The sequence below is a fragment of the Furipterus horrens genome, unplaced genomic scaffold, assembly GCF_987537825.1.
Source record: "Furipterus horrens unplaced genomic scaffold, mFurHor1.1.pri manual_scaffold_15, whole genome shotgun sequence".
Taxonomy (NCBI): Eukaryota; Metazoa; Chordata; class Mammalia; order Chiroptera; family Furipteridae; genus Furipterus; species Furipterus horrens.
The window spans coordinates 2,027,294-2,054,029 of NW_028327185.1; the positions used below are offsets into that span (position 1 = coordinate 2,027,294).

At 53.0% G+C, this 26,736-nt stretch overlaps 1 protein-coding gene across 5 annotated transcripts in view; it reads right to left on the reverse strand.

Annotated features, from left to right (window-relative positions):
- Positions 1 to 26,736, reverse strand: part of NEK7 (NIMA related kinase 7) — a 60,039-nt gene that overhangs the window by 13,025 nt on the left and 20,278 nt on the right. For 4 of the 5 annotated variants that reach the window (XM_090263196.1, XM_090263197.1, XM_090263199.1 and 1 more), the window contains exons 2-6: positions 20,522 to 20,607; positions 13,967 to 14,107; positions 11,716 to 11,778; positions 10,071 to 10,181; positions 542 to 650 (exon numbers count right to left, since the gene is read on the reverse strand). In XM_090263196.1, coding sequence (XP_090119322.1) covers positions 542 to 650; positions 10,071 to 10,181; positions 11,716 to 11,778; positions 13,967 to 14,107; positions 20,522 to 20,578 — 481 coding nt within the window. In that variant the 5' untranslated portion in view covers positions 20,579 to 20,607. The remainder of the gene's footprint in view (positions 1 to 541; positions 651 to 10,070; positions 10,182 to 11,715; positions 11,779 to 13,966; positions 14,108 to 20,521; positions 20,608 to 26,736) is intronic. The other variant, XM_090263195.1, reaches the window with a different exon arrangement.

Sequence of the window (26,736 nt, forward strand, 5' to 3'; positions counted from 1 at the left end):
AAAGCATAAAATAAATGTGTCCCTTTTACATCAATTTTAAATAAAATCTTACTAAGTATTAATTTATATACTTACATAAAATATAAAATCATAACTATGTACATATAATTTGCGTAGACATCCTTAGAAATATTAACTGCTAAAATAGTAAATCAATTAAATTAATATTAAATATTAAATAACATTTTTCATACCCCCAAATTGAGGTCAATTCCTCAGTGCTGTAACCTTCGCATTCTGCCCCACCGCTTGGCTAATAACCAAGAATATACTGAGCGCTAATGCTGAACATTAAAAACCTAAGGCGCCATCATGTACAGTTCATTTGGTTAAAAAAAAAGACAACCTCTTCCTTGTTTTCCTCCATCTGCTTTCCCCCTTACCTACCAAATCCATAAGATGCTCAGAAGAATCAGCAAAAAAACCACCTACTGCTCATTCCTACTGAAGCCAAGCAGGGCTGCACTAGAAGGCTCACCGTCCCAGGGAAACTGCCACCGGGAAGGAAGCCGCCCGCCCGCCCGGCCCGGGCCGCACTCACCTCTGTGCATGACCCGGCGGGAGTGCATGTGCTCCAGGGCGCTGCACAGCTGCACAAAGTACTTCCAGACGGTCCTCTCCGGGATCAGCCGCTTTTGTTTCTTAAAATGCTTTTTAAAAATGAAAAATAGAATTATAAGTATTAAAATTCCTTAGGACTAGATTCTGACATGCAAAAAGTCGTAAGTCAGAAAAACACCTACTTTATCTCCCTAATACCAGAGAAAAAGTCTACGGTTTTCCACGGTGAAATGATTCCAAGAATTTTACTGACACACGAGCTTAGGTTTCTCCCACTTGCATCTAAAGTGAGCACAGGCCAAAGAACGCTGTCTTCACAATGTCCGACCATTTCAGAAAATTAACATCTATATAAAATAATTTCTTATCCTAAAAGGAAGATGTCGAATTTCGTGTGAGGAAAAGCCAGAATAAAACAGTCTAGAAACCTGAAGGTAATTATGTTCATTAAAAGACAATTCTTCTGCTGATAGAGGTTTCACGATAGAATTCCTCTTACATAAATATTGAATCACACCCTGGTGATCTGAAATATCACTTAACTTATTAAACATTTAAGGGATTTAAGTACAACGTTTTCATAAATATTTCTATTGCACACTAAACGTCAAACTTGCCGTTTACTCTGAATGAACAAAACAAAGCTTCACAGGTGAAAACAATTCAGGGCTGGGGGGGCGGGGGCAAGGGCTGAGCACCGACCGGGCAGCCGGGAGCAAGGGGCCGCCGTGCACCCAACGACCCGCCAACCAGAGGTGCAGGCTGATGGCCACCTTCTAAGTGACATTTGTTGGAAGAACTCACTAGTAATGTACGCATTCAAGAACAGAAGTTCTTGGTTGCATAGGATTAATAAAGACATTATATAAAAATTATTTTTTCAAAAACAAAAATGCAATTGGTTTGCTATTTAACAATATTTATAGATGGCCAACATGAAGCACTGTATTTAAACGAGTCCTCACAAAATTTTCCAATAAGCCGCTAGAATGTAGCATCAGTAACACATGTCATTTTTGGAAGTTCGGCTGATGTGGTGTTTTTTTCTGTCATTGAGTGCAGAGGAACCGTACTTCAGATACTTCTGAAACAAGCGCCTCGCTCAGCGGTTACCCCTGTGACGAGCTGAGGGCAGGCTGGAGCGGAAGTCAGAGAAACGTGTCCGTGTCCCCACCCCTCGGTTAGCAAGAAGGCTGGTTACACCTGCTGCCTCGGAGCAGCATCCAGGGGAGCTGCGTCTCTATTAGGACACGCACTACGGTGGACTTCAGCGATTCCAGGGGCTGTGGCATTAGCAGCCAAAAACGCAGAGCAGATGACCACGTATTAAAAAGCTAATCAGGGTGTCACTGAAATGTCAAACACCTCCCACGTCAGGCTGCAACACTAAGCGTTTGTCACTGCGACTGCGGCAGCACCAGCTTTCATTCCAAGGGGGCCGGGCCGCACACTCTCGGCTGCACACGGAGTCCTCTGCTGGCTGTCTGCGTCTCCCCCAGACGCGGATTAGCATGTCACAGGGCTGTCTGATGGCAGTGGGGGGCGGGCGGGCTGGGTTCTTATCATTCAAAAATAAATACACCACGTCGTGTTAGTATCAGACCATGAGAAAAAAATTTTATGCTTTAATATAGATTCTAAAATCATCATAATTATAATTAATTTGGCAGTTGACTCTCTGAAAGGCCCATTATTGAAATAATAAGTCATATCTCCAGGAAAAGGCAGAATGAAAAAACTTCCCTTGAAATGCGCAATAGGGAAGCTGCTCCCAGACCAAGATGGTCTGAGTTTTCAGGGTTTATATTCTCTGGGATCTTCTCTTTAAACAACGAACTGCAGAGGTTCACAAAGGGCTGACATTAGTCTAACGCTGCCAAGACAGAATGACCCGGTGACACCTAAGTATCCGAAGTAGTGATGGGTTTTTGAAGAATAATTTTATAAATCTGATTTCATCACAAAATAAATCAAAGGCAGTTCCATGACATCATTGGTATCTCCCAATATTCTTAAGTGCCTATTTAAACATATGCTTTTTTTTAAAGCGTTCCTTAAGTGTAGGAATGTTTTTGAGACGACCAAGAGTTATGACGGCCACGCCTGTCTGTTCTGATGGTGGCACTGTTGGCTCTCTCTTAGAGAAGAGGAGGAACAGGAAAGGCAGCAAAAGCTGGATTCTTTTTACACTGGTAAATTTATATTAGCACTACAAAGCAGGAAATCCCATAATGCCACTGTATCAAAAAAACAAGAACCTCTTCTTGAAATGTACTCTAATACATGCATGTCTTTTAAAAGTTTATTCTCCAAATAGCATTACTGTTCAAAAATCCCACTTCTCTGAAAAAGGACAACCATTATAAAAATGCAAATCTAGATTAGAACAAGGATCTAACATAGAGAAATAAAAACACGTACATATATGTCATGTGGGAAGTATTTAGTAGAATAATCAACAATGCAACCAAAATTTTTCAACGTTAGCATTGGTAAAGATTTATGAAAAGAGATGTGCGATGGCACCTACATTTATATATATGTTATGAACCAGAAATTTAACTTGTGTTACAATTAAATATCTAAAAATCAATAAAGAAGCAGAAACTAGCATGCAGGTGTACTGTTCACTTGGACATAATTTTTATTTAATCTTATTTTCATAGGCTCCTCTTCTCTATGCAAAGCTTCCAGTGCTGTTTATTTTAAAGCATATTTTCTATCTTCCATCAACATTATTTAAATAAGATTTTGGCGAAAGAGCCACTTCTTTTCTTTAACCACCAGACCCGCTCCCCTGCACGCTGAATGCCCACAACCGAGCCCCGTCCTCCAGGGGACCCGGACCTAAGCGCCGCCTTCGGCGCTGCGACCGCACACTCCACTCCAGAAGACACCCAGCCCGCCACGGAGCGCCCTGCAGAGATGCACAGCAGCAGCGGGACCCGCACAGAAAAGCCACAGCTGCGGTCCTGGTGCGCAAGGCACTCCGAGGAAGATTAGAGACGTGGTAACAAAACCAGGCGGCAGCCGGTCTCCGCCTCCTCCCGGGACCCACCAGAGGGAGGGTGACAGCGCGACTCAAGTTTGGCGCAAGAACAAGAGCTCCGTCTCGGGAGTGTTGCCGCGTGTTTAACATGAGGCTGACACAGGCCACAGCCACCAGTCCATGGCACCCCGACTAGGAGGCCTGCGAGGACGCGGCCGTGGGACCCGGGACAGGAGCTGCGGGGCCCCCGCTGCCAACGACACGAAGTGGAGTCCGGAGACGGCCCCGGGTGCCCACCGCCTTTAACCCTGCCCTGGGCGGTTCCATGGTCCGGGCAGTAAGCAAAGCCCGTTTTCTCCCTGAAAACTTGTAATACTTCGCAGGAATGTCCTATCCTTCAAGTCTCCGGTTAATTAGAGCAAAGGAAATAATGATGATGATTATTCCTCAGGGAGCCCCACAGGCCCAGTTAATACAAAAATGGTCCTCACACGAGAAGACAGGCAGTTAGAATGCTTTGTTCTTTGTCATAAACGTGTACTTAGGTCAAACATTTCCCGTCAGAAGGGATGTTACATTCCCAGACAAACAGACTTCTGTGATCATCACGACTTTAAGACTGCAGTGTGCAGTGGCTGTTACTGCAAAGAATGAAGTGCACAGAGAGCGGGTGACGGAAAGACAGGGTCCTTCTGAAAGCAGAACCGACAGTTCCAAGTGTGGTTTTTGGTAAATATTCCTTTCCCTGTGGAAACATGTTCCTTCAGAGGTTTACGTTCTCACCACTTGAAACTGCACAAATACTTGCTATACACAATTTTGGGGATTTAAAACATGTAAGACACCTATGTCCCCCTTAGAATCTTGGTAAGTAACTCCAGTTCGCGGCGTGCGAGAATCTTCACTGTTGGCCCTTGGAACGAAACACACGCATCCTGACCCGCTCCGGAAGGCGCAGTGCGGAAGGCGCCCGGGCGGTCTGTGTTCACCCGCGCGCATCACACGTGTCCGCCCAGGCTCCGTGAGGCGGGGAAATCCGCTGAGCGCTCAGCTGCTTCCACGTTCCAGTTCGTGGGAGATTTATCCATGGACTCCCTCCACTCCCCAGCTGCACAGGCTATTAATGGAAGCTGAACATAAATTTCATCTCAGGATAGAAAATGTGAAACAGGTGAAGATTTCTCTGAGCGATTAAGCCTTGAAAACAACCGAACCCTCGATTATTTAGCAAACAAGAAAAATAAAAGTCCCTGTAATGTCACAAAGTTCTTCCCCCACAAAAGTTGTCTTCCGAACACTGGGACATTAGTACCAAGGAAACAAAGTCAAACTACGTTTCCGGAGTTGACCGAGAACGCCGGACACCCCAGTTACCGCAGGCACGTGCCCACACACCCGCGCGACGCTCACAGGGCGCACGCACCCCGGGCAGGGTCCGTCGTGCCGCGCACGGGGCGTCCCAGGGCACCGCGGCCCTGTCGTCGGCAGGCCCCGAGCGGGGCTGGCGCGGGGTACGAGGTCCCAGCCTGCCCCTGGGTCACCGGCGCGGCAGACACTCCGTGCCAGGGGCGCAGGCGGAGAGCGGGCTGTCGGGAGCACCGGCCACCGGAGTACAGAGGAGAGAGGGGACACTGCTGGGGAGCGCGGGGCGCTTTTCCGAGCCAGAGGCCAAGGGGGTCCGAGGCCCTTCAAGCGATCTGGTTCCCAGCACAGCCCCCACGTCCGGGTACGTGCACACGGAAAGGCGTCTGCGGCTGTAGAACGCCGCCCACCCCGCAGGCGAGCGCTGGCCTTTCAGCTGGCCCTCCCACGTCTGCGGCCAGCAGACTTCCCGCAGCTCAGCGCGCACGCCCCTGCGTGGGTGCGAAGCCCCCGCCCCCTGAGCGCCAGGGGCTGTGCGCACCGAGAGCCGGGGCCGCCCGCTCTGTCCTCGCGCGTGGCGCAAAGGCTGCTGCACGCGGAACCGGGTCTACACGCAGCTGCCGCGCAGGTTTTCAAAGGGGGGCAACCTGGGGAGGCTGGAGCAAACCGCCTCTGGTTTCCATGTTCCCGAGACGGGCGTCTCGTGTCCGCCACACTAAGTCTCCGCCACCAGACCTGCTTCTGGACCCGACGAGGGACGTGAACAACGCCGGCGACGCCCACTACACAGTGCGGCGCGCGTGGGCCCCCTGCAGACACAGACAGAAAAGATCACCCCTTGATAAGCTGAGCTCTGGTCCGGAAGAGCCCGTTTTCTTGGAAATCCTGATTACTGGCGACAAAGAACCATGTGACGGGGAACTCCGGATCTCCTTTTACGGTAAACCTCCTCTAGGAGGTGCTTCATCCGGCCCCAGCCTCAGGCACTCCTTTGCCACTAATTAGAGAAATACTGAGTATTTCAGCTAAGAATTGCTTAATTACATTCGTCAGCCTGCTCTAAACCCATTAATTATTTACCTGATGCAGCGCTATCCAGAGGTTCACTCCGGAGCGCAGACCAGGAGCTGTATTTCCCCTTCTATTTCCCGCCCCAGGGAAGCGGAAGGTCTGAGGGGGCCACGCGTTTTGTTGTGACGATTCACAGCACCCCTCACTGTAAAGGAGTGAGTCACACTCCTTACAGCCCAGTCCCCACCGCGGTCCTTCACAGAGCACGGAGTCCCTGCGTGCTCCTTCAGGAAACGAGCTCCAGGGCGCTTTTCCGCACAGAGGCTATTTTATAAAGATCCGTTGAGAGCACAAATAATCAGAAACCGGTCACAGAAGCTCTGAGGGCCCACAAGAGAAGCCTCCTCCTCTCAGGTCGCTGTCTCTCTCAGTGTCCCAGCGGCCGCTGTGAGGGCGGAGGGGGGGACAGAGGCGTTCCAGGCGTACGGGTCCACCCTCGCGCGCACGTCGGCTCGTCCGTAAGGAAACCAATTCTGTTTGAGGAAGGACCAGGAGGACTCTGGCCTCTCGGATCCTCCCAGGTTCCTGCGTTACCCCCTCAGCGCCGCTGGGAACCCGGTCACATCTGAAATGCCGAGGACGCACCCAATTTAACCAGGACAGACCTCCTCACGAGGAAGGGCTGGGCTGGGACCACTGTAAGACCTACAGCTTTGACAGTGTGACTTTCAGTCTGGAGAGGAGCCCCACGAGGACCTAGGAGACCCGACTGGAAGTCTTGCATGTTGACTCAGCAAACACATGGCACTTAAAAATAAAACAGACTCTTTAAAGGCTTATACTGTAATGCCTACTCAGGAGGAAGCAAGAATATTATTAATCCTCTACAGAAGAACTGCTTCGGAATTCTACCAAAGTATGCGAGTTTATTTTACAAGCTTATTAAGAATCAGTTATTATATTTTGTTTTTTAAAAAGTTTCCTAATTAGTCTTTTTCATGATAGAGCCCTTCAAATCTTAGTCCGAAGCCCCCAGGGTATTTTAAGAGCCCAGTTATTGATTCTGCACCAGTCAGTTGGTCCTACTCATTACTGAACACAGAATTCTGCAGCTCTGGACCTAGCTTACTGTCCCCATTGGGTCAGCTGATGAAAAAATTTCCCGGATAATGTCCTCTGATGGCAAGATCCACCCTAGCAAGGGAGCCGAGTTCAGCACCACAACAGACATCAGGTCCCAAGGACAAACCCTACCTCTCTCACTGACCTAAACGGCACCTCTGCTGAAGGCGGAGGTGCGGCTTCTGCAAGGCATTTGGGCCGCGGGTCTGCTTTCTCAGGCGTTGAAGGGATGGACACATGTGTCCCTCGAGGTAAATGGATGAAGGCCTCACCTGTGTGTGTGGAGTGGGAGCAGCAAAGGGAAGAAACTGGTGTGGACCACAGCAAAAGACCGTGTGCCAGTCCCAGTCCCCAAGCGCTGCTGTGTCAACAGGGAGCGAGGTTGCAGCTGTCACCGTCTGCTTCTCCTGCGCGCCACCGGCGGGGACCTGCCCCCTCCTCCCGGCAGAACCACCTCCTGTTTCTAAAGGGCTCAGCACAGACCTTCGTTTCAGTCTCTCGGTCGTATTGGGAACAGCTGCTCGGTAAAGGCTGGCATTTGGGTATTTGTATTTCTTTTTAAAACTAGAACTATGATTTTTTTATTGTCCATTACTTTGCAAAGACCCTTTGTTGGGGGTCAGCTGTGCGCACGGTGGGAAGTCCCTGAGACGGAAAATCAGACAGCCGATCAGCAGTGAGTCACGCTAACCATGGGACTGTGGAGTCAGCCTGATGGCATTCCGTGATAACGAAACTATTCGTTCCTTTTCTGTGGCGCTTTTACGATTCAGAAAGCAGCCCGAGCGGCCCCGCCCTGCAGGTGAGGACGCTGCCCCGGGAGAAGGGACGTGCAGGGGAGGCAAGGGGCTGCCCCGTGCTCTTGCTGGAGAGCGGGGTGCTAACCTCCGCTGGGGAGCTGGCCGCCGCCCGGCTCGGAAGCCCTGGCGAGCTCTGGCACGGAAGGCAGATGGTGGGCTAGCACCTGGTTTTCCAGAGGAGTCCTGTGATACACGTCTTCCGGGGCCTCTGAAGGAGAACACGAGATCTTTGCACGAGCCGGGCCTGATTTCTAAGGCCAGCCCTTCTGTTTCCAGGGGACGAGACCCATTTCCTCTGGGTGTCAGCCCCCCTCTCTGGAGCCCCTGCACGCTCCCCAGGGGGACGCACAGGAAGCACCGAGCGTCGCTTTTCTGTGCCCCTCACCACTCCCCGGGGCAGAGCCGCTCCTCGCGCCCCAGGACCTGGCGGGAGACTGAGCGTACGGACAGACAACGGCCAGACCGCACACAGAAAGGGAACTCTGAACCACAACCCTCAGCAGCTGCCCAGAAAAGCAGCCTCTTCTCTCTGACCATCCAGGACGCCAGCCTGCTGCCCACGGGGACGGTCTCGGAAGCTGAGCAGGAACTCCTCTCACAGCAGTCCCACGTGGCCAGGACGTATCTCATCGCTGACAGCTTTTCCCATTTTTGTCCCCGCTTCCAACTCAGGACCAACCAGAGAGAGCCCGATACGCGTCTCTAGCCGCTCACAGGAGACGTCGGCTCCCCGTCACTCCCCTGCAGCCCCCCCAGGCCGACAGCCGACGCCGGGGCACGCCTGAAGCCTCCCTTTGTCCCACTACAAGGAAGTCCGATCCTCAGTGGCGGGGGCTCACTCCCTTGCTACAGGAAGCCCAGAGGAAAGAGCCTTCCCTGACTCAGTCGGTGGGTTTTCACTGATTTCCACCCTGGTCAATCCATCCTCCAGAGTAGAAGTGTGGCTGGGCACGCGCCAAGCCAAAGGCACAAGACACGTCCCAGCCTCCCGGGCAGCCGGACGCACTCGTGACTACGTTCTGGCCGATGGGATAAAGCTAGAAACGCCGTGTGGATGCAGCCGGTCATGTGCCTGAAGACCCAGCCGGCAGGCACCCTTAGTGCCTTCGCGCTGGGATGGCGACTTGGTCAGCCGTCCGAGGCCTGGTCTCTGAGAACGCGGCAGGGCAGAGCTGCCCCGCCAGCCCCAGGATGCGATGTAACGAAGAAACACACACGAGAACGACACCAGAGCGGCAGCTTCCACGCACACACACCTTCCTGGGAGTGAGACGCCGTCCTGGGCTCTTAATGAAGCTCAGGCAGCTAATCGATCAGAACGCCCCATGCAGTAGGTTCTGCTGTTATTCTGATTTTCAGAAAACGCGGCACACAAGGACGCTGCCCGACGACACGCAGTCTTTAGGCTCCTGCTCCCCAATTGGGGGTTTCTGGGGCTCGTCGCTAATCTTAAACCCGACGGGCATGCCTTGAGGAAACACGAAATCGGTACAGCGGCCAAGTCGGGGTCGGAAAGGCCAGGTCTGAACGCGCCCACTGCCGGCGAACCGCCCCAGGAACGGCGGGGCTGCTCGGCAGTCTCTCCCCGCTTTGCCTGGTGTCCGAGACGGAGGAGCGGAGCCGGTCTGCTCAGGGGACCCCGCGCGATTGCTGCTTCAGCTCCCGGCAGGCAGGTCTCCTGGCTGACTTCCAAGCTGGCATCAGGGAGCTCGTACCTCCACGGTGCCCGGCGTGACTGCACCGGGGACAGCAGCTTCATAACCGCAGCCAGTGCTAGCGCCACCGGTCAGTGACTTACCGATACGCCACCGGCCACGGGACGCCGGAGGGCCTCACTTAGGGCGGTGGTTCTCACCTTCCTAACGCCGCGACCCTTCAGTACAGTTGCTCCTGTTGTGGGGACCCCCAACCGTAAAATTATTTTCGTTGCTACTGCATAGCTGTAATTTCGCTACTGTTATGAATCGTACTGTAAATATCTGATATGCAGGATGTATTGCCATGGTTACAAATTGAACATGATTAAAGTCTAGTGATGAATCACAAAGACAATATGTGATTATGTATGTGTTTTCCGATGGTCTTAGGCGGCCCCTGTGAAAGGGCCGTTGGACCCCCAAAGGGGTCGCACCCCCCAGGCTGAGCACCGCTGCCTTAGAGTGTCTGCTAGGCCCACAGTTTATGTCTAACAGACGGCCTTCCGTTTGTCTTTCTTTAAGTCTTACCTTTATCATTCTGGATAGGTCGCCGGCGTCTGCTAATTCCAGAACGATGTTTAATTCATTGTCTTCAATGAAAGACGCATAATATTTAATTACATTTGGATGGTTGAGTTGCTAAGGAGAAAAAACAGGCATCAAAAATTTTTCTCACTATAAATTCTCAATAATTTCATAACTTATGAATAGATTTAGTTACTGGTTTCATTTTTCAGTTATAGAAATCTTAACGTGACAATGTATTTTTCTTTAATGTGAATTTTAAAACAACTACTGTAAGTATTGAAAGTAAAACTAGGTATCAATTTTATTTTATATTCTTTATTAGAAATAATATAGTAAAGCCTGCACTTAAACCTTTTTAAAGTATTGCTATGTCCAATGAACATATCTATCTATGCATATAAATGAACGACATAACTACATCATTAATTGCGAAAAGTTACAATATATTCTTCAGAATAACAACTGTCATCTCAGGACACTCAATGGTAAGGAAAGTTTTCCTTTTCATTCCCATGTTGAAGTCAGAGCTGATCCTAGTATAACTACATCCAGTGGGTAAAAGCTACAACAAAGAAGATAAAATAAAAATTCAGAAACTAGCACCTGTTATATTCTATCTAAATCCTGTTTTTACACCAAATAACACGAAGACGCTGAACTTATCTATGGAATTGACTCACAAAATCACCCTAAGGAAAATTCCATCGCACACAAATGCACAGGGCGAATCGTTTCATACTCATCTGTGATATTTTTGTACAATCTCTTTTCAATTTTTAAATAAGTTAACATAAGACAAATAGTTTCTCAAAGAAAATTATTCAGAAGTTATCCTAGAAGAGTGTATGCATGAGTTTCTTCTCCTCTTTCCACTTCAGGGGCTTTTCCCCACACCGTTCATGTCTGTCTTTAAAGCAGTTACTCATTTCCTAGGCAGTGACTCCGCCTAAACAGAACAGTGTGAAGTCACAGGTCCCTCTGATCTCGCTCTCCTCACTCTGGACCAGTCTGACTCATTTCGGGTGCAAACAAAAGTGGGTGGCATGAAGAGCGTCCAAGTCTAATCTGAAAGTTAAAACTATATGTCACAGCTTCCGCAAAAACATTTCACCAGAACAAAAACAGGGCAGAGATAACTGAAATTTCAGTCATACTCTCCGAGTGGACAGGAAACTGAAAAGCTAATTCTGACATACTCCTATATCACCCTTCCTAAAGCTGAAAAAAAGATACAAAAATATTATTAAAGACAAGGGAGCCATCCGGATCAGTCCACATTCTCAATATATCACATCTTGAGATAATACCAATATGCATTTATATTATTACTTAATCTGCAGACTCTGTCTGGGATGGTCAAGAAAACAATTTCTGCCATGTTTTAGGCCCATTTTATCTATTCCCAGTTTGAAATGCGGGGGGGAAAGCTAATCCTACCAAATGTTCCAATTAAATTACTTTAAAATGATTCCAAAAAGTAACGCTATCTCTCGGCACACCGAGATCCCAGCTTATCCGGGTCCGGGAAATCAGAGCGGCCCAGCGTCTTAACTCCCTTTGCTTGTAAGTGTATCGTTTTAATAAGTTACTTTTATCAACAAATTCAGCTACATCCAAAAGAGCCAATGGCTGGTTGGTTGTTTACCTTCAGGAGATCAATTTCTTTGATACAATCAGCACGGGCTTTGGCATCCATTAAATCAAATATCTAAAAATAGAATCCAGAATTAGTTAATAAAATAATAACCTATGGTTCAAGCTACAATGCAAATTCATTATGATGCTTTACACATCACTACGTACACACTAAAGAGTTTTCTTTCCAATTAGCTTTTAGGAGCCGCAGAGAGAGACCTGTGGGTACTTTATCTGGGGGTCCCGCCAGAGCTTACAGGTTTCCCTCCAAAGGTCATCAGGACTAAAACGGGAGCAGAGAACAGCTAGATAACTCAGGTCTTAGGTTCAAACGGGACAGGATAGTCATTAACATACATTGAACAATTACTACATGCTGGAAATATCAAATTTATGTTTTTCAGGTTTAATGAGAAGCAGCTGAGCACCACATAGTGTTAAGATTTGTAAAACAATGAGGGCTCACGTCCTAATTAACGGCTTACAAAGAGACCGAAAAACTGATGGCCTCAAAGTCCCTCCCACTGAATTCAAGTTTGCGGGTCAGAAATAGCAGCTCCTCCCCCTCCATCCGTCATGACACTCGCCCGCTCAGCCCTGGGAGCCTGCTAACCAGCTCGCCAGCTCGGGAACAGGGAACCTGCTAACCAGCTCTCCCACTCAGCCACGGGGAACATGCTAACCACGGAACCGAAAAGAAAGGGAAAGAAAGAGAAAGAAAGGGCGGTGGCCAGCAAGTCACGATCAGAAAGTCTCCATAAAACGGCAGTAAGAAATCGCTTCACAACCAGCGAGCCCGCACACGCGCCAGCCCGGTGAACGAGGGGCCGCCCCGGACACAGCGGCCACGGCAGCGCGCCCCGCACACGCGCCAGCCCGGTGAACGAGGGGCCGCCCCGGACACAGCGGCCACGGCAGCGCGCCCCGCACACGCGCCAGCCCGGTGAACGAGGGGCCGCCCCGGACACCGGTCACGGCAACGCGCTAAAGCCAGGCGGCTGCCGCGTCAAAGCGCGGGACGCGCGCAGGCGTCGGGAGGAAGCTCCTGGACACCGGCCCCCTGCCTCCGCATGGCTGTCCTCTGCCGTGACAGCGACGAGGTCCACCTGTTCACGTCCGTGTCCCTTTCCTTCACAAGCCGTGTTGAGTTCCAAGTCGTTATTAGACTTTAGTACAGACACCAGCCAGGGAGCGAGCGGGCAGCCCCTGTGCCGCGCCAGAGGCAGGTTCAGAGAGGCGCGCAGAGTGTTCCCGGGTATCAGGTGCAGCCTGACAAGGTGGGGGCCGACCCGGGTTCCCCGCGGGATCACAGATGCAGCAGCGGCTAAGACACTTGGCAGAGGGCGCTGACAGAGCGAGTCAAGTCGGAAGTTTGCTACGGAGAGGAGTAAGCTGGACGTTCATCCATTTCCCAGAGAAAAGCCACTCATTCCCCAAATTCCCCAGACGATGCTGGGAAAAGATGTCACCACAGAGCATGCTAACAACAGTAACCAATGTTAATGTAAACAGAAAACGGTGGGCTTGGTGTTAGTTACAGGAAACACGCTCACACTTGACTGCCTACACTTGAAAAAACCAAGGTGCCAAGAGAAATCGCTGATCTTGCCAAATCACGGAGGCGCCTGCTATTCTCGGGAACGATGCGTCACACGGGACTTCAGATAACTCAGGGAAATGTGGGGAAGTACACAATTTTAAATGCCTTACACCTTACGGGAATTCCTGGAAACTGTTTTTCTAGGACATAGAGAAAGGATAACTCTAGTACTAGGGATTAAACTAAAAATGTTACAAGTCTGGAGACATGTACACATCTAATCTCCCAGTAATCAATGTCTTCATGCTGGAGAAAACGTTTTAAAACAGAAGCTCGCAGGACGCACCCGCAATGGAAGCCCTGGCGCGACAGAGCACCCGGCCGGATGTGCCACGCAGAAATCACGGCTCTGACTCAAACTACTGAGGTCACAAGTCAACTTCTTATCAGGAGCCACAGCTCTGGGGTCCCTGCCGTCGTCGCTGAGTCGGGGGACAAGCCACTAAGTCTGCACGCCCAGGGCCACAGTGAGGCTGACGCAGAATCGCCACCACGCACCCCGGACATCAGCCCGCAAGTACAAGTACAATCGCTGCTCCTTTCCGGAATCCCCAGTGTAGGCCAGTTCTGACCCAATCCATCAGGACATACTTCTCCATTGATTATTGATCAGTCACACAGCATGAGGTTACATTGATTTATAGAATTGAAATCATCTTACCTGCACTTTTTTTAATGCTACTGGCACTCCATCCAAGAGACAGGATGCTCTATAAACTTCACTAAATTGCCCGCGACCAATTTTCTTTTCTATGCGAAAGTTGGCTAATGTATTATAGCCCATATCCGGTCGTAAGGCCTTCTGTAATTAAAAAAGAAAGAGAGGTTCTCACTCGCACGATATGCAGAGGCAATGGTGGTTTTCACGCAGCAGGGAAGCCCCGTGGCAGCGGCCTCCACAGCTCCCAGCCCCCGTCCCGCGCAGGCCCTGTTCCCCAGACAGAGGCGCAGCGGGAGCCACGCCGCCCGGCCTGCCCTCAGAGCACTGACACTCTGAGGGAGAAGACAGACAGCGAGCCAGGTGGGAAAACATGTACATGTCACGTCACACGGGAAGGGCTACAAGGAAGACACTCATCAGGGAAGAAGGGTGTGAAAGCCCAGAGGATGAGAAAGACTGAAGTTTTAGACAGGAACTCTACGAATTGTCTTTGAATCACGGAATAAACATGTCCCGTGCGATCTAGTGCTTTGATTTCTGTTCTTTTTCAAAGGATCTTTGAGTTGAAATGGAATAAACTTGCACATGCCTGTGGCCAACCTGCCAAGTAACAGATGAGGCCCGAGCCTCCTGGCCACCACGTAGCTTGCGTGGAGGGCGCTCCCCAGGGGCGGGGCAGGGAGTTCACCGCCACACCACTACTTCCTGTGAAAGACTTTAGGTCTTTAGAGCAGTTTGGGGTTCACAGCAACACTGGGGGGGGCGGGCAGACATCTCCCATGCAGCCCTTTGCTCCGCTCACATGCCCAGCCCCCCAAGCCCCCTCCCGGTAGCAACGTCCCTCACCAGATGGTGCATTTCCCACGGCTCATGAACCTACTCTGACACGCCGTGATCACGCAGAGGCCACAGGTGACATTGTGGCCTGCTCCTGCTGTTGTACATTCTGTGGGTCTGGACAAGTGCAGAGTGACATGTGTCCATCATGGTATCACAGAGAACAGTTCCTCTGCCCTAGAAACCCTCTGTGCTCCGCCTGTCCCCCGCCCCTTCCCACTGATGTGCTTACCGTCTCCCTGTGCTTTTCTAAGAAACGCACATACTTTCCAGCGTCCCCAACATCTAAGAACTAGAGCCCCTTCCTGTACCCACGCAGGCCGGGCTTCCTCCGGATGCGAACGCGGCGCAGCCTCCAGAGCGAGCCGCAGCTCCGCCGCCACGAACGCGCCCCGCAGTGCCTCTGCCGTACACGCGACCGGGAACCCCGTCCTCTGCCGGCCGAGTAACTGACAGGCATCGTGGGAACCGCTAAGGCGCCGTGACGGCCACCGCTGCGGCCGGGCTCACTAATGTGTTTTGGCATGCAGGCTTGTAATCCCACATTTACATATGCAATGACCTACATTTGCATGTCAGATCACACACTGTCTGGGCTGATTAAGCCTGGGCAGCGCCCCGTGCTGGGCGGCCAGCGTGGCGAGAGGGCCAGAGGGCAGTGTTTTTGGCAACCGGGGGACAAGCTGCCGCCGAGGATCAGGCTGATGGGGCCTGAGCACGGGACACCTCATTACACGTCATCTGTTTAACAGTGGGCAGTGGATGTAAACTTCACGGCCCATTTGCGGCACCTTTCCCCGCGGCCCTCCTTCAAGGGCAGAGCGGCTGAGCGACAGCCTGTCTCACCCGCTCCCGTGTCTTGTCACCCAGTGCAGACCTGGAGGGTTGCCGTGAGGAGGTCCATCGCTGCACACCCCCGCTTCCCCAGCCTCCCTGCTGCACCGCAGCGTGCGCACACACACAGCTGGGCAGGAAGAGGGCTCCCCAAGGAGGACGGCAGGCAGGCAGATGGGCGGCCCGTTCACTTGGGTAGTGACCTGTCAGGCTGCGCTCGGCGCCACACTTCCCTTGGACGGGTGACGTCCCACGGCAGGCAGCCCTGCGCACATGAAGATGGGGCCAGCAGGGGCATGCCCACGCACGTCAGGACTGCTCTTAGAGAGAGCCACGTCCTCTGTTTTGAATGATGTTCAATTCCCCCTCGATTTTTAGTTTAGCATTGGAGTTACGCTGGGGCTAAAATAATGAGATTCAAATCAGAGTGAATTATAAACCCAATAAAGCCCCTCAATCGCCTTTTCTCGGTCCTCAGTTTGGTATGTACACTGGGCCTCGGTCCCCAGCAGGCCCGTCAAGACCAGGGACAGTCCCGGCTGCACAAAACGGCCTCTGAGTTGTATGAGTCACGCAGAGGATCCTCGGCGTCTACAAAGGAAAACCTGCTACTCTGCTCCGTACACAATAAAGACAAGGGCGCCTCACCGGTGACGCAGGGCTCCTCGGTCACTGACGCGCCGGCCCCTGGGCCTCAGCCAGCGGCCACACCTCGTGCCCCGCGGGTCCCCGGCCGTGGCCGCGCCGTACAAGGCCCTGCAGAACTTGGGGACAGCGCTGCTCTCCGCGCCGGGCAGGCCTCCCCTCTGGACGACCCACTGCTGGCCCTGCGACGGGCTCGTCCCCCGCTCACGGGGACAGCTCTCCCGGCTCCTGCTTCTGCGCGGCCACAGCGATTGGCCGCAGTCCCTCACCTCCGCAAACGGCTGGTTCCGGATCTCGCCGGTTTTCAATATTTGGTCACACCTGTGTGTCCCTCCCCCCACACACCGAGTCCCTCCGAGGCAGAAGCAGAGGGCAGCCCGCTAGGAAGAGGCCGATCCACACACGCACTGTACACGGGCCAACGGCGCCCTCACACACGCGCGTCCTGCGTGACTGTGGCCGCAGACAGGCCCCCACGGAGCCCGGGGAGGGGCAGGCCGAGGAGAGGAGAGCGCCCCAGGCCGCCAGCAGCACCCCAGCTGGAGAAGCGGCCCCTGCAGGCCCCAGTGCCCACCAAGCCTTGACGAGGGCCCCCTGGCCTGTGAGAGAGCACGGGGACCGGAGCACCGCGCTGCCCATCAGCCCGGCGTCCCCGGAGAGTCCGCGCGGTCCCCACACGGCCCGACAGAGAGGCGCGGGCTCGGAGCCGGGGCCCGGTTCTGTCGCCAGCACCTGCCTGCGCTGCGTGAGCCGCCCGAGCCCTGCTTCTGGCCTCTGCGGGGCAGGGGGGGCTTCCCGATGTCTCCTGTGGGCGTGAGGCGGCGCGGGAGCTCCGAGGACACATGCCCCATGTCGCTGTGACTCCGCCCTACCCATGGCGCCAGCAGTAACACCGTCCCCGCAGGGCTCTTGCGTGCGCGGACCCCTGGGGTGGCCTCGGGTTTTCCGCGGGACTCCTTCAGTCTCGACCCCAGCCTTCCTGCCGGTCCCTGCTGCTCGGGGCCGCACGTGGAGTGCGCCTCTGGCTGCCGCTGCGTCCCCCTGCCGCCGGTGGGCTCTGCCTCCCACTGGGGGCCCCAGCTCCGCGGGGCCTGGCTTCCCGGCTCACGCGTCACGCCTGCAGCAGGGGCCGCCTGGGTGGGAACGCAGCGTGTCTGACTGCAGTTCCTCTGCCCGAGGTCCTTCCAGCAGTTCCGGGGCGGGGAGAGCGTGACACAAAGCCGCGCGGGGTGGCGCCAGGGCACGGCTGGCGCGTGCGGGGAGCGCAGGGCACGGCGAACACAAGGACCACCGCCCGGCACCCAGAGCCCGGGACACCGGCTCACGCAGCACGCGCTTCCTTCCGTGGTTGCTGAGCGGCCTGCGCACCCCGGGTAACTATCCCTCAGGTTCGTTCTTGAAAGAAGCCTCAAAACTAACTAAGTAGCATGGACCACACAAGCCCGTGCGCTGGTGTTTAATATGACTTTACTTCTTAATGACTAACTGAGACAGCGCGACTTTTACTCAGGGCGTAATCAAGACTTTGGAAGCACTTACCTCCTGTTATTGTGGCAAATTACTATGTTCAGTCCCTTGAAAGACCTGAATTTATATATACTAACAGGTTCTATCACAAAAGCATTCTGAAGTCTCAGAAGCACAATAAATACTGAAAATCACACACGACAACTGGGAAATCAACCCCCAGAGTGAGTGGTGCTCTTCCCAGCGAATCTCCTGGGGATCTGAACGCGCTCCCGGCCCCCGTCGAGGCTTGCTCACCGCCTGGCACGGGCCTCCACCTGCGGTCTGTGTTGACTGCGTCTTCCACACACACACTCTTCTTCTAAGAATACCGGTCACACTGCTGTGCCCCTGGCTCCTCTCACAGGTGCAGTCTTTAAACAATGGCTCCCCAGGACTAAACTGATTAATTTGCATTAAATTTGCATCCAAGGACATTTGCGAAGCAGTAAGAGAATCCAGGACAACATCAGGATGATGACAGTCTCCGGGGAAATTAAAGAGTCACATCACGGACTCAGCAGACTCCCCAGAGAGAAAATTATGCCCTGGCAATTCCTAGAGGTATTGTTATCAATGATCCAATATACAAGCCAGTGTTAATTATAATATTTCCCATCATTAATAAGGGTTTCATTGTTACTGCAATCATCTCTTACTAATGACTTTTATATTACCAGTTATGCAAATTAATAAATTGCCTTATATTTTCTATTAATGTTATTGAATTTCTCCAAAATTTAAAAGTACCGGAACTTCAACATGTCCTTCAATTTTATTTGTCAATAAAGCTTATCCTAGGATCTTAAAAAAGATATTACTCATCCCCGAACTACACAAATTAGAATATACTTTTGACAACATCTAACACAATCCCTTCAGATCTACAAACGTCGCTGTAAACCAAAAAACAAAACACACACCCACGGAAAAACGCCACGTGCACTAATGAAGTCTATTATTCATGCGTCTTCCCATGTGAGACGTGATCTCCCTAAAATGACTTGGACTATTTCTGGAGCCACCGATTCCTAGACCCTGCGCGGGAGATTGACACAGTTTGTGCGGGACGCGGGGGCTGGAGCAGGGGCTGTCGTGAAGCCGAAAGCAAGGGCCGTCCACCTCCCTCCTGCGTGGGAGACTCTCAGCCAAGGTCCTCGCACCTCCCAGGAGGCACAGAAGTGGCTGGTTTTCTCCCTGTAGATCTGGATGCTGTCCCTGTGTCTCAGGCAGTCAAAGTGCTACCCTAGATACCTTCCAACTGACAGTAATTACAGCCCAAGCCCTGATCAGCATTACCACTAAAACGCCGCTCCCTCTGGTCACTCCCAGGACGCCTCAGAGCCACGCTCTGATTAGACTTCTCTCACACCCCACTTCATTACGGGGGTGAGGGCAGCACCGTCCTCGTCATTCCCTGGCCATGAATCAAAATACCACAAAGTGGGAGCTGGAAACGTCCAGTGCTTCAAGTTAGTCTCGGTGAAAAGTATTTTCTCTACCACCATCTTTTTACAGTCTGTATTTTTTTAAAAAGCTAAATGCATTATCATGTAAACGGAAGCCTACAGCAATGAGAATACACAGGAGAACCGTCCCAAAACACCCTGCCGGTAGCTCCTAGGCGCAAGTGGAAGGGTTCAGAGGGAAGAGGGGGAAGGAAAGACAAGGAGGGAAAAGAAGGAGAAGGGCCTGACAGGAAGTACTCACCCCTCAGTCCAAGAGGTGACCGAAATGCAAAAACAATTAGCAGAGACACACGAATCTCACAGCCCCGCGTTCTAAACCGTCAATCGAGACATTCTTACGGCACTAGAAATGGAACCACAGGTCATGCGTCACAGGGTCGGAGGATTCATCTCAGAACAAGAGAAAGGAAGACGTGCCAAGAACCTACACCCCCCCTCCCGGAAACAGAAGTGGCCTGCGGCGTCCTCGGCTGCCTGTGCGTGTCCACACGCCGTGAGCCTCACAAAGGGAGGAGTCAGCGGGTGGGCGACAGGACAGGAGAGACAGGGTCCAGTGGTGAAGGCAGCGGGGGGACAGCCACCTGACGTCCCCTCCGTGCGGGAGAGGCCCCGAGGAGGGCCTGCACGGCGTGTCCCTGGCCTCCCAGGCCTGCCTGACCGCAGCGCCCGTGCGAACACCCGTGACTTCGCACACAGTTTCAGAATCGCCATCAAGGAAAAACCCCGAGACGCTGAGCGGTGTGGCCTTTGTGGGTGACGCCCCAGCACAAGGCGCTGCCACGTGAGGGGGTCTGTCACGTTAAACATCACTGCGCCCTGGGCTGAATGGCGCGCAGCCGTGTACGGGATTTCAATGGTGTGCGTACACTTTTTATGAAACGTTCTTCTCACCTCGTTCTGTTACAGAGAATGACGCAACTGCCGAACAGGAGAAGCACAGTCCCCATCAGAGCGTGAGACGTGGCACCGACGGAAGGCATTTGGGGACAACGCAGGGTCACAGGCCAAAGCAAGGACGGGCATGAGTCCCGGGCACACCCACAGCCTGGGCACAGCCCAGTATGCACCCTCGGGTCTTTGCAGGGCATCCCATTCCAGTTAAAAGCTAACGCTGCAACCTCTTCTCTTCCTTTCTGTACACGAGGACACTGCCTGGGACACTGCTCGCAGGGAGCACGCGGGCCACTGTGCTGCCTGAAGGAGCTGCAAATCCCCGTGGGGAACGCAGACGTGCCCTTCCGCCGGCCCCGTGGGGACGCATTACCTGCGGCTGGAACTGAGGAGCGGGCGGCCCCTGCATGCCTTGCGATGGCTCGTCCATTGTGCAAAGCCAACGGGAACTTCGGAAACCTGCAAAAAGGCCAAGTTGAAATGTAAGCAATGATGTCGTTCCCAGTTCATACCGCTCCTCACCAAACACCAGAGGGTCACTGAACACGTCAGAAATAACCCGCTCCGACAGCCGCACTCTCGGATCTGCCACTTCCTAGACCTAAGCGCTGCCCAGCTCACACCGACCCCCACCGCCTCACCACGGCGGGCCCCCAAAGCAGCACGCGGGCTCAGCAGCTCCTGGTTTGCGAGGACAACTCCTCTGCGCCGTCCGGCCTGAGGCTTCCCGTCCCCCGCCCACGATGAGGAGAAAGCGCCCGGCAGGCTCCCACAGCCACGCTCGGCACCTGGCACGCCCGGCACGCACCTCGGCGTCACAGACGGGGCATGTGTGGTTCTGCGGGTCCGCCTACGATGCCCACCGTGCCTGCTGGGCTTAAACTTAAAGGGGGCTGATTCTTTCATGCACACGTTGCAGGTAATGACAACACTCGTTCCATTCGTTCCGGAAACACAGGCTGAAGACCGCCCGAGGGACCGGCCCCGCACAGCCACGCACACTGAGCGCCAACGCCCCACAGCCCGTGCGCCCAGACGCTGCTTCATGATGCTCTCTACAGAGCAACAGCATCGCAGCCGTGGGCCGTCTGGATCGCGCACACTTCCTCCCGCCTGTGCACCATCTCTTTAACCCTCCCATGGCATCGTCCAATTCCCCGAGGACAGAAACCGTCACCGTCACTGTAACGGGTCTAATGAGCCAGCCTCTTCCTCTGTGACGAATGTTTTTGTGTTATTTAAGAATCCTCTCCCTAAGCTCTCCTGCACTGTCTTCCCACGGAAGCTCTGTCACTTGACCTTTCGTATTTAGATCTGAAATCAACCTGGACTGAAATGCTTCTGCATGACGTAGGGGAAGGCGCAGGAAAGCTTCGGAATACCTCCGCCGTCTCCCACCTTAAAAGATGTCCTCAAAGGTCAAGACCGGGCAGCATTACTGCTCGTTTACTGCAACTGCGTGACGGGCAAAGAATACACAGGGGAGCCTGCTGCTGTGGCTCAGGGGACTGAGCGCCGGCCTGCGAGCCAAAGGGTCGCCGGTTCGATTCCCAGTCAGGGCACAGGCCTGGGGGGCATGTGAGAGGCAACCGCACACGGATGTTTCTCTCCCTCCCACCCACAGAAGGGTGTCGGGACCCCTCCAAGCCCCTGCCCCACCCGCCCAGAGGTCCGAGGCCACACTTCCAGAGGAGAGGGTCCAGGTGAAAACCCAGACTCCCCCTCAGCGCTCCCCCTCCCGCCTCTCCTGCTCCCCGAGCCCACACACCATCAGTGCCACCGGCTGTCCCCAAAGCACCTCAGGGAGTCCCCGGTCCCCTTCCGCCTCTAACACGACCCACAACAGGTGTCACTGTCTCCTGTCCCCTGGGCCCATGATCCCTGGCCAGCCGGCCCTGACCACGCGCCCCAGGTCACACTGGCCCCACGTGTACCCTCCACCCCCTCGGCCCTCGGCCTCCTCGGAGCGATGATGGCGATTTGTAATTGCCGTGTGTATTTTCTGACTTGTTTCTGTCTCTGCTCTGCTGCAGTGCAAGCAGCCTGCAGGCAGGAGCCTGTCCCTCCCTTCCCTGCCGTGTCCCCGGCACGCCCTGGCGCCCAGAGGTGCCCAGCAGACCCTGCTGCGTGAGCGCGCCACGCGTGGCCGGGGGGCCAGCGGACGGACGCTGGAGCCGCTGGTGGTTAGGCTCTTAGGACTTGCAGCTGATGAGACACGGTTGGCGGCAGAAAAGGCAACCCCCTCCCGACTAGGTAAGGAGCAAAAAGTCAAGGCAGGGCGGTGCTGGGAAGGGCGAGGAACAGGGTGGGAACGAGACAGGAAAACCCGGCGGCGAGTTATTAGGACGCAGACTGCACGTATCAAGTTTGCTGCGGCTGAGCTCTGCCAAGGAGCGTGTCTGGGGGAGCGGAGGGCTCAAAGCCCTGTCCTGTCACCGCCATGCCCATTAGCTGTGGGGCAGGAAAGCTTCTGGATGTGCTGGCACCGGGTCTCTAAAACACACGGCATTCCCCCCGGTTGGCCTAGCATCACAAACACTCTGACACACAGTCCCAAGTTCAGTACGTGGTAAAGTAAAACAATCTTCCCCTATTCTTGTGTACAGCCACATGGTTTGCAGAAAAATAAAACTATAAAGTTAGGAATCTCAATTTCAGATATAAAAGCTAACTCAATGAACAAACTATTTGGTTTTAAGAAATTATGTCAGTGGGCTAAATCTGTAATATTCATACGACCCTGGTGAATATTTATGAATTAAAACACAGTATTCTGTATGTTATAAATACTAAATGATATAGTCCTCAGCAACACTACATCAGATGACCATCTTATTTTGAGCATGAAAATAGCATCAGAACACCAAACCTTTGCATGCCTTTCACCTTTCCTAGGTCCCATAGTTTAATATTTTTATAGAAGTTCTAAAGCTTAGATAATTAGAAGCAAATTAAACCATGCTGTATACTTTTTCCTAATATTATTTGAACAACCACAGTTAATGTATTCACTATAGTTAACATACTAATCAAAGTAAGAAACTTTATTCTATGCTATAGACATCCTCTGTGATATTCAACTTTAAAATTTCAGGGTTCTTTTTTTGCAGAAATTGCCTTAAAATAAACCAATGTACATTTTAAAACACTAAGCTAATTCTTTATCAGTTATAAACTATAGTATTAAAATATATAATAGAGTTTAAAAAATGAGGCTTAAATATATATTTGAAAGAAAATCATTTGGTGCATTTTGTGATCTTCATTTTTGTCAAAAAATATATATGTAAAATGGTCACTAGATAGAAAATATCTTAAATTATAGTTACCGTTGAAGAATGTTTAGCTAAAGAAAAATATTTCCCTCCTGGTACAACAAAAATTAGTTAACTAAAGATATAAAGGTCAATCTTATAATCTTTTAAATTCAGATTCTAACTTGGTTGACAACTTAAGAGTAAATCCGATTTAACTAACAAAGGGTGTGCATAGATTTCAAAATGCTTTCCACTTTCCTACATGCATTTTGATCATTCCACCACACTATACAGCTTCTCTGTGGATTCTTGGCACAACGTGAAATCTTAAAATATGAAGCTACGCACCTACCGGTCTGAAGAGAGATTGCAGGCCAACAGTTTTAGAGGCTTTTCTCTCCTTGACTTTTTTGAGCTCTGGAGAACTGAAGTGTACTAGTTCAAACTAACTTAGTAGTTTCCTCTTCTTGAAATGAAGTTGCTCTTCAATCATCAACGTTATTCACAAAAATCTCGAGTTACACATAACATCTAAATAGTCTCTGCAAAATCCTGTTATATATTATCGATCAAAATAGCTGCAACTTATGAATAACAGCAAAGAGGACCAACCGTATTAACAAGCTCTGCCCCTCTCGTCCAAAAGAAAGCCACTGGCTTAACACCACGTACATGCGATGCCTACAAACTGCAATAGGGCCCCAGGGAAAGTGTGGGGGGCCGATACCCGGCCGAGTGTAAACACTCGGACCCAGAACCGCGCGCTCTCCTTGGCCCCAGACTGACCACTCGGCAGGAGCCCTTCTGACCTCGCCCTCCGGTCTCTGTGTGGCTCACTGGGTCACCGAGTATTTCTCATCGTTCAGAAACTCAGACTTCCACATCACACAGGACAGGGGAACTGAGCAGAAGCGCCGGCACCAACGGCCCATCCACGCGTCTGTGTCTCTGAGTCACAGGGGTTGTGAGGTCGCTCTCCGGCCTTTGAGGAAGGTGATTTACGCCCCGACCCCACGTGACAGTGAAAACCACCAGCTCATCTAGTGCCCAGTCTGGGTTTCCAAATGCCATTCTCCACTTGCAGGAAGGAGCCAGGGCTCTTCGGGGAACGGGCCCTCACGGGCGGGGGCTGGGAAGGGACACGCGGAGCCGGAAACACGGGCGCTTGGGAGGAACAGGGCGGCTGCGTCAAGAGGACAAGCCGGCTGGAACGGGTCCCCACTGGCCACACTGGGAACAGTGTGAAAGTAACACTGTAATTCACTGAATGAAATAAAGCCCACGAGTCATAAAGATATAAATTAGTAACAGTGGGAAAGGGAGAAACTATTCCTTAGAAGACAATGGCACCTTATAAAGAAAAAATATGACGGAACTATATAACCACCCTTTGCCAGTCTTCCGGGAAACAACTGATTCAGGGAAGACTCACGGCGGATGCTAACCCGTGGAAAAAGGTGTTTACGAGTGTCTGAAAGCACCCCCCGCTCACAGAACTTACTTCTTAAACTACAAAGGGAAAAGGTAACCTTACAGCAGAGAACGCAGCAGACCCCACCTCAGCCAAAGGTCAAGTTTAACGGGCAGCAAGCGCCCCCAAACGTGAGCCACCCAGAAGAAAGCACGCCTGTGCTCTTCCTGCCCGACCGCACACACGGGCAGCCTGGCTCCGGGCGCCTCTGCCCCTGCTCTGTGGCCGGCCAGCGTCCAGCTCGGGGCGGGACAGACGAAGCCCCTCTAACATCGACGTGCAGGCTCGGGCCCCCGTCTCACTGGAGTGGATGCCCAGGAGCGGGCTGCTGAGGACGTCCAGGGGTCCTCAGTCAGGGGTGCCCGTGGGGTGGGCCAGCGCCACGTGCTGGGACCAGAGTGACCAGCGGACTCCAGCAGGTGCCGGCAGTGGGGACAGTTAGAAATGCCACGTGAGAATTCATCAAAAACTTCAGCTTAGGTCGTTTTATTCTAACAGCGCCTGTAAGTCAAACATCTTAATTCTGGTCTTAAAAGAAGTGGAAGGAAGGCCTTTTCCTAACAGATTTGTTTGTTCCTTTTTTTTTCTTTTCTTTAAATCTTCGCACCCCTGGCCCCGGAGTCCCTGAGCACAAGGGGCGTGGAGGCCGGCGCACCGGCGGGCGCGAGGAGAGACGCGGGGGGACCCGGAGGAAGGCACGGGAGCCCCAGGCCCCCAGCCTGGAGGCCGCGCGGGCAGCACCCAGAGGCCTTATGGCCACCTGCTCCTGGCCCAGAAATAACACCTCCCACCGGAATGCGCCGCCACGCCACGCGCGGCCAGGGGCTGGCTCAGCGATGGACAGGCGCCCCCCCACCGCCCCCCGCAAGCACAGCTGGGCCACGCGCGTCTCCCTCCAGCCCCCGATGACGACACCGGCCACACGGAAACTCGAGTGCCGACGGATGCTGACGCCCGGGGGCGGCGAACCCCACGCCAGGACGACAAGCGGGGAACCGGGTGCTGCTGAGGCCGCGTCTGAGTTATTTCTGGTCTGGAAACAGACGTGGCCGAAGCACCTCTGACTTTTAGGTGCAGCCAAAGCGAGTCAGCAGACGGCTGTCCCGGGATGAATGACTGTCACAGCCGTCCTCACACACGGAACGGCGGCCTGGAGCCAACCTCAGCCGCAGAGCCCTCACTCGGCCGCGGTCCGGACAGCCCTCGGCTGCCCAGGGCCCCGCTTCCGGAGGCTCCGGCCCGAGTCTGTGTCTCCCACGCACCGCAACGGATGCCGCCTTTCTTGAGCTGCAGCCCGAGCGTGACCTTCCAGGGCTTCTGGTCTCATGTTCCCCTTACCGCTCGCCGCGCAGTACCCGAGGGCCCTGGCGCAGGAACCCTGAGGGTCTCTCCACGTCCCCTTATTCAGCCAGCAGACTACCCACAGGGTGAAGCTTCAGAGGGAAGGAAATGGGAGTAGAAATGCAATTTTGATAATCACGTAAGGACAAGAGAGGAGAGATACGCTTTTAAAGCTGTAGCCAATGCCTCAGAATAGTAGTGTCTAAGAGCCCAGTCCCCGTGTCTGAGGAAGCGGGGCTCAGCGAACCTCCCGGCGCGGGGCTGGGTAGCGGGTGCGTTAGGCTCCCCGCGCCATGCGATCCCTGTTACAGCCACGGGTCCCGGCAGCGGCTCAGCAGCTGCGAACGGTGTATAAAGAGCAGGTTCCAATAAACCTTTATTCACAAAAACAGGCAGTGGTCACATCTGGCCCATAGGCCAGTCTGCCAACCCTGGACCTGAGCAATGCCCGTCACATTTTGGCCCAGTGAAAACCTGGGACCTGAGAAATATTTTATTGGCCCAGAGGATCTGAAACCC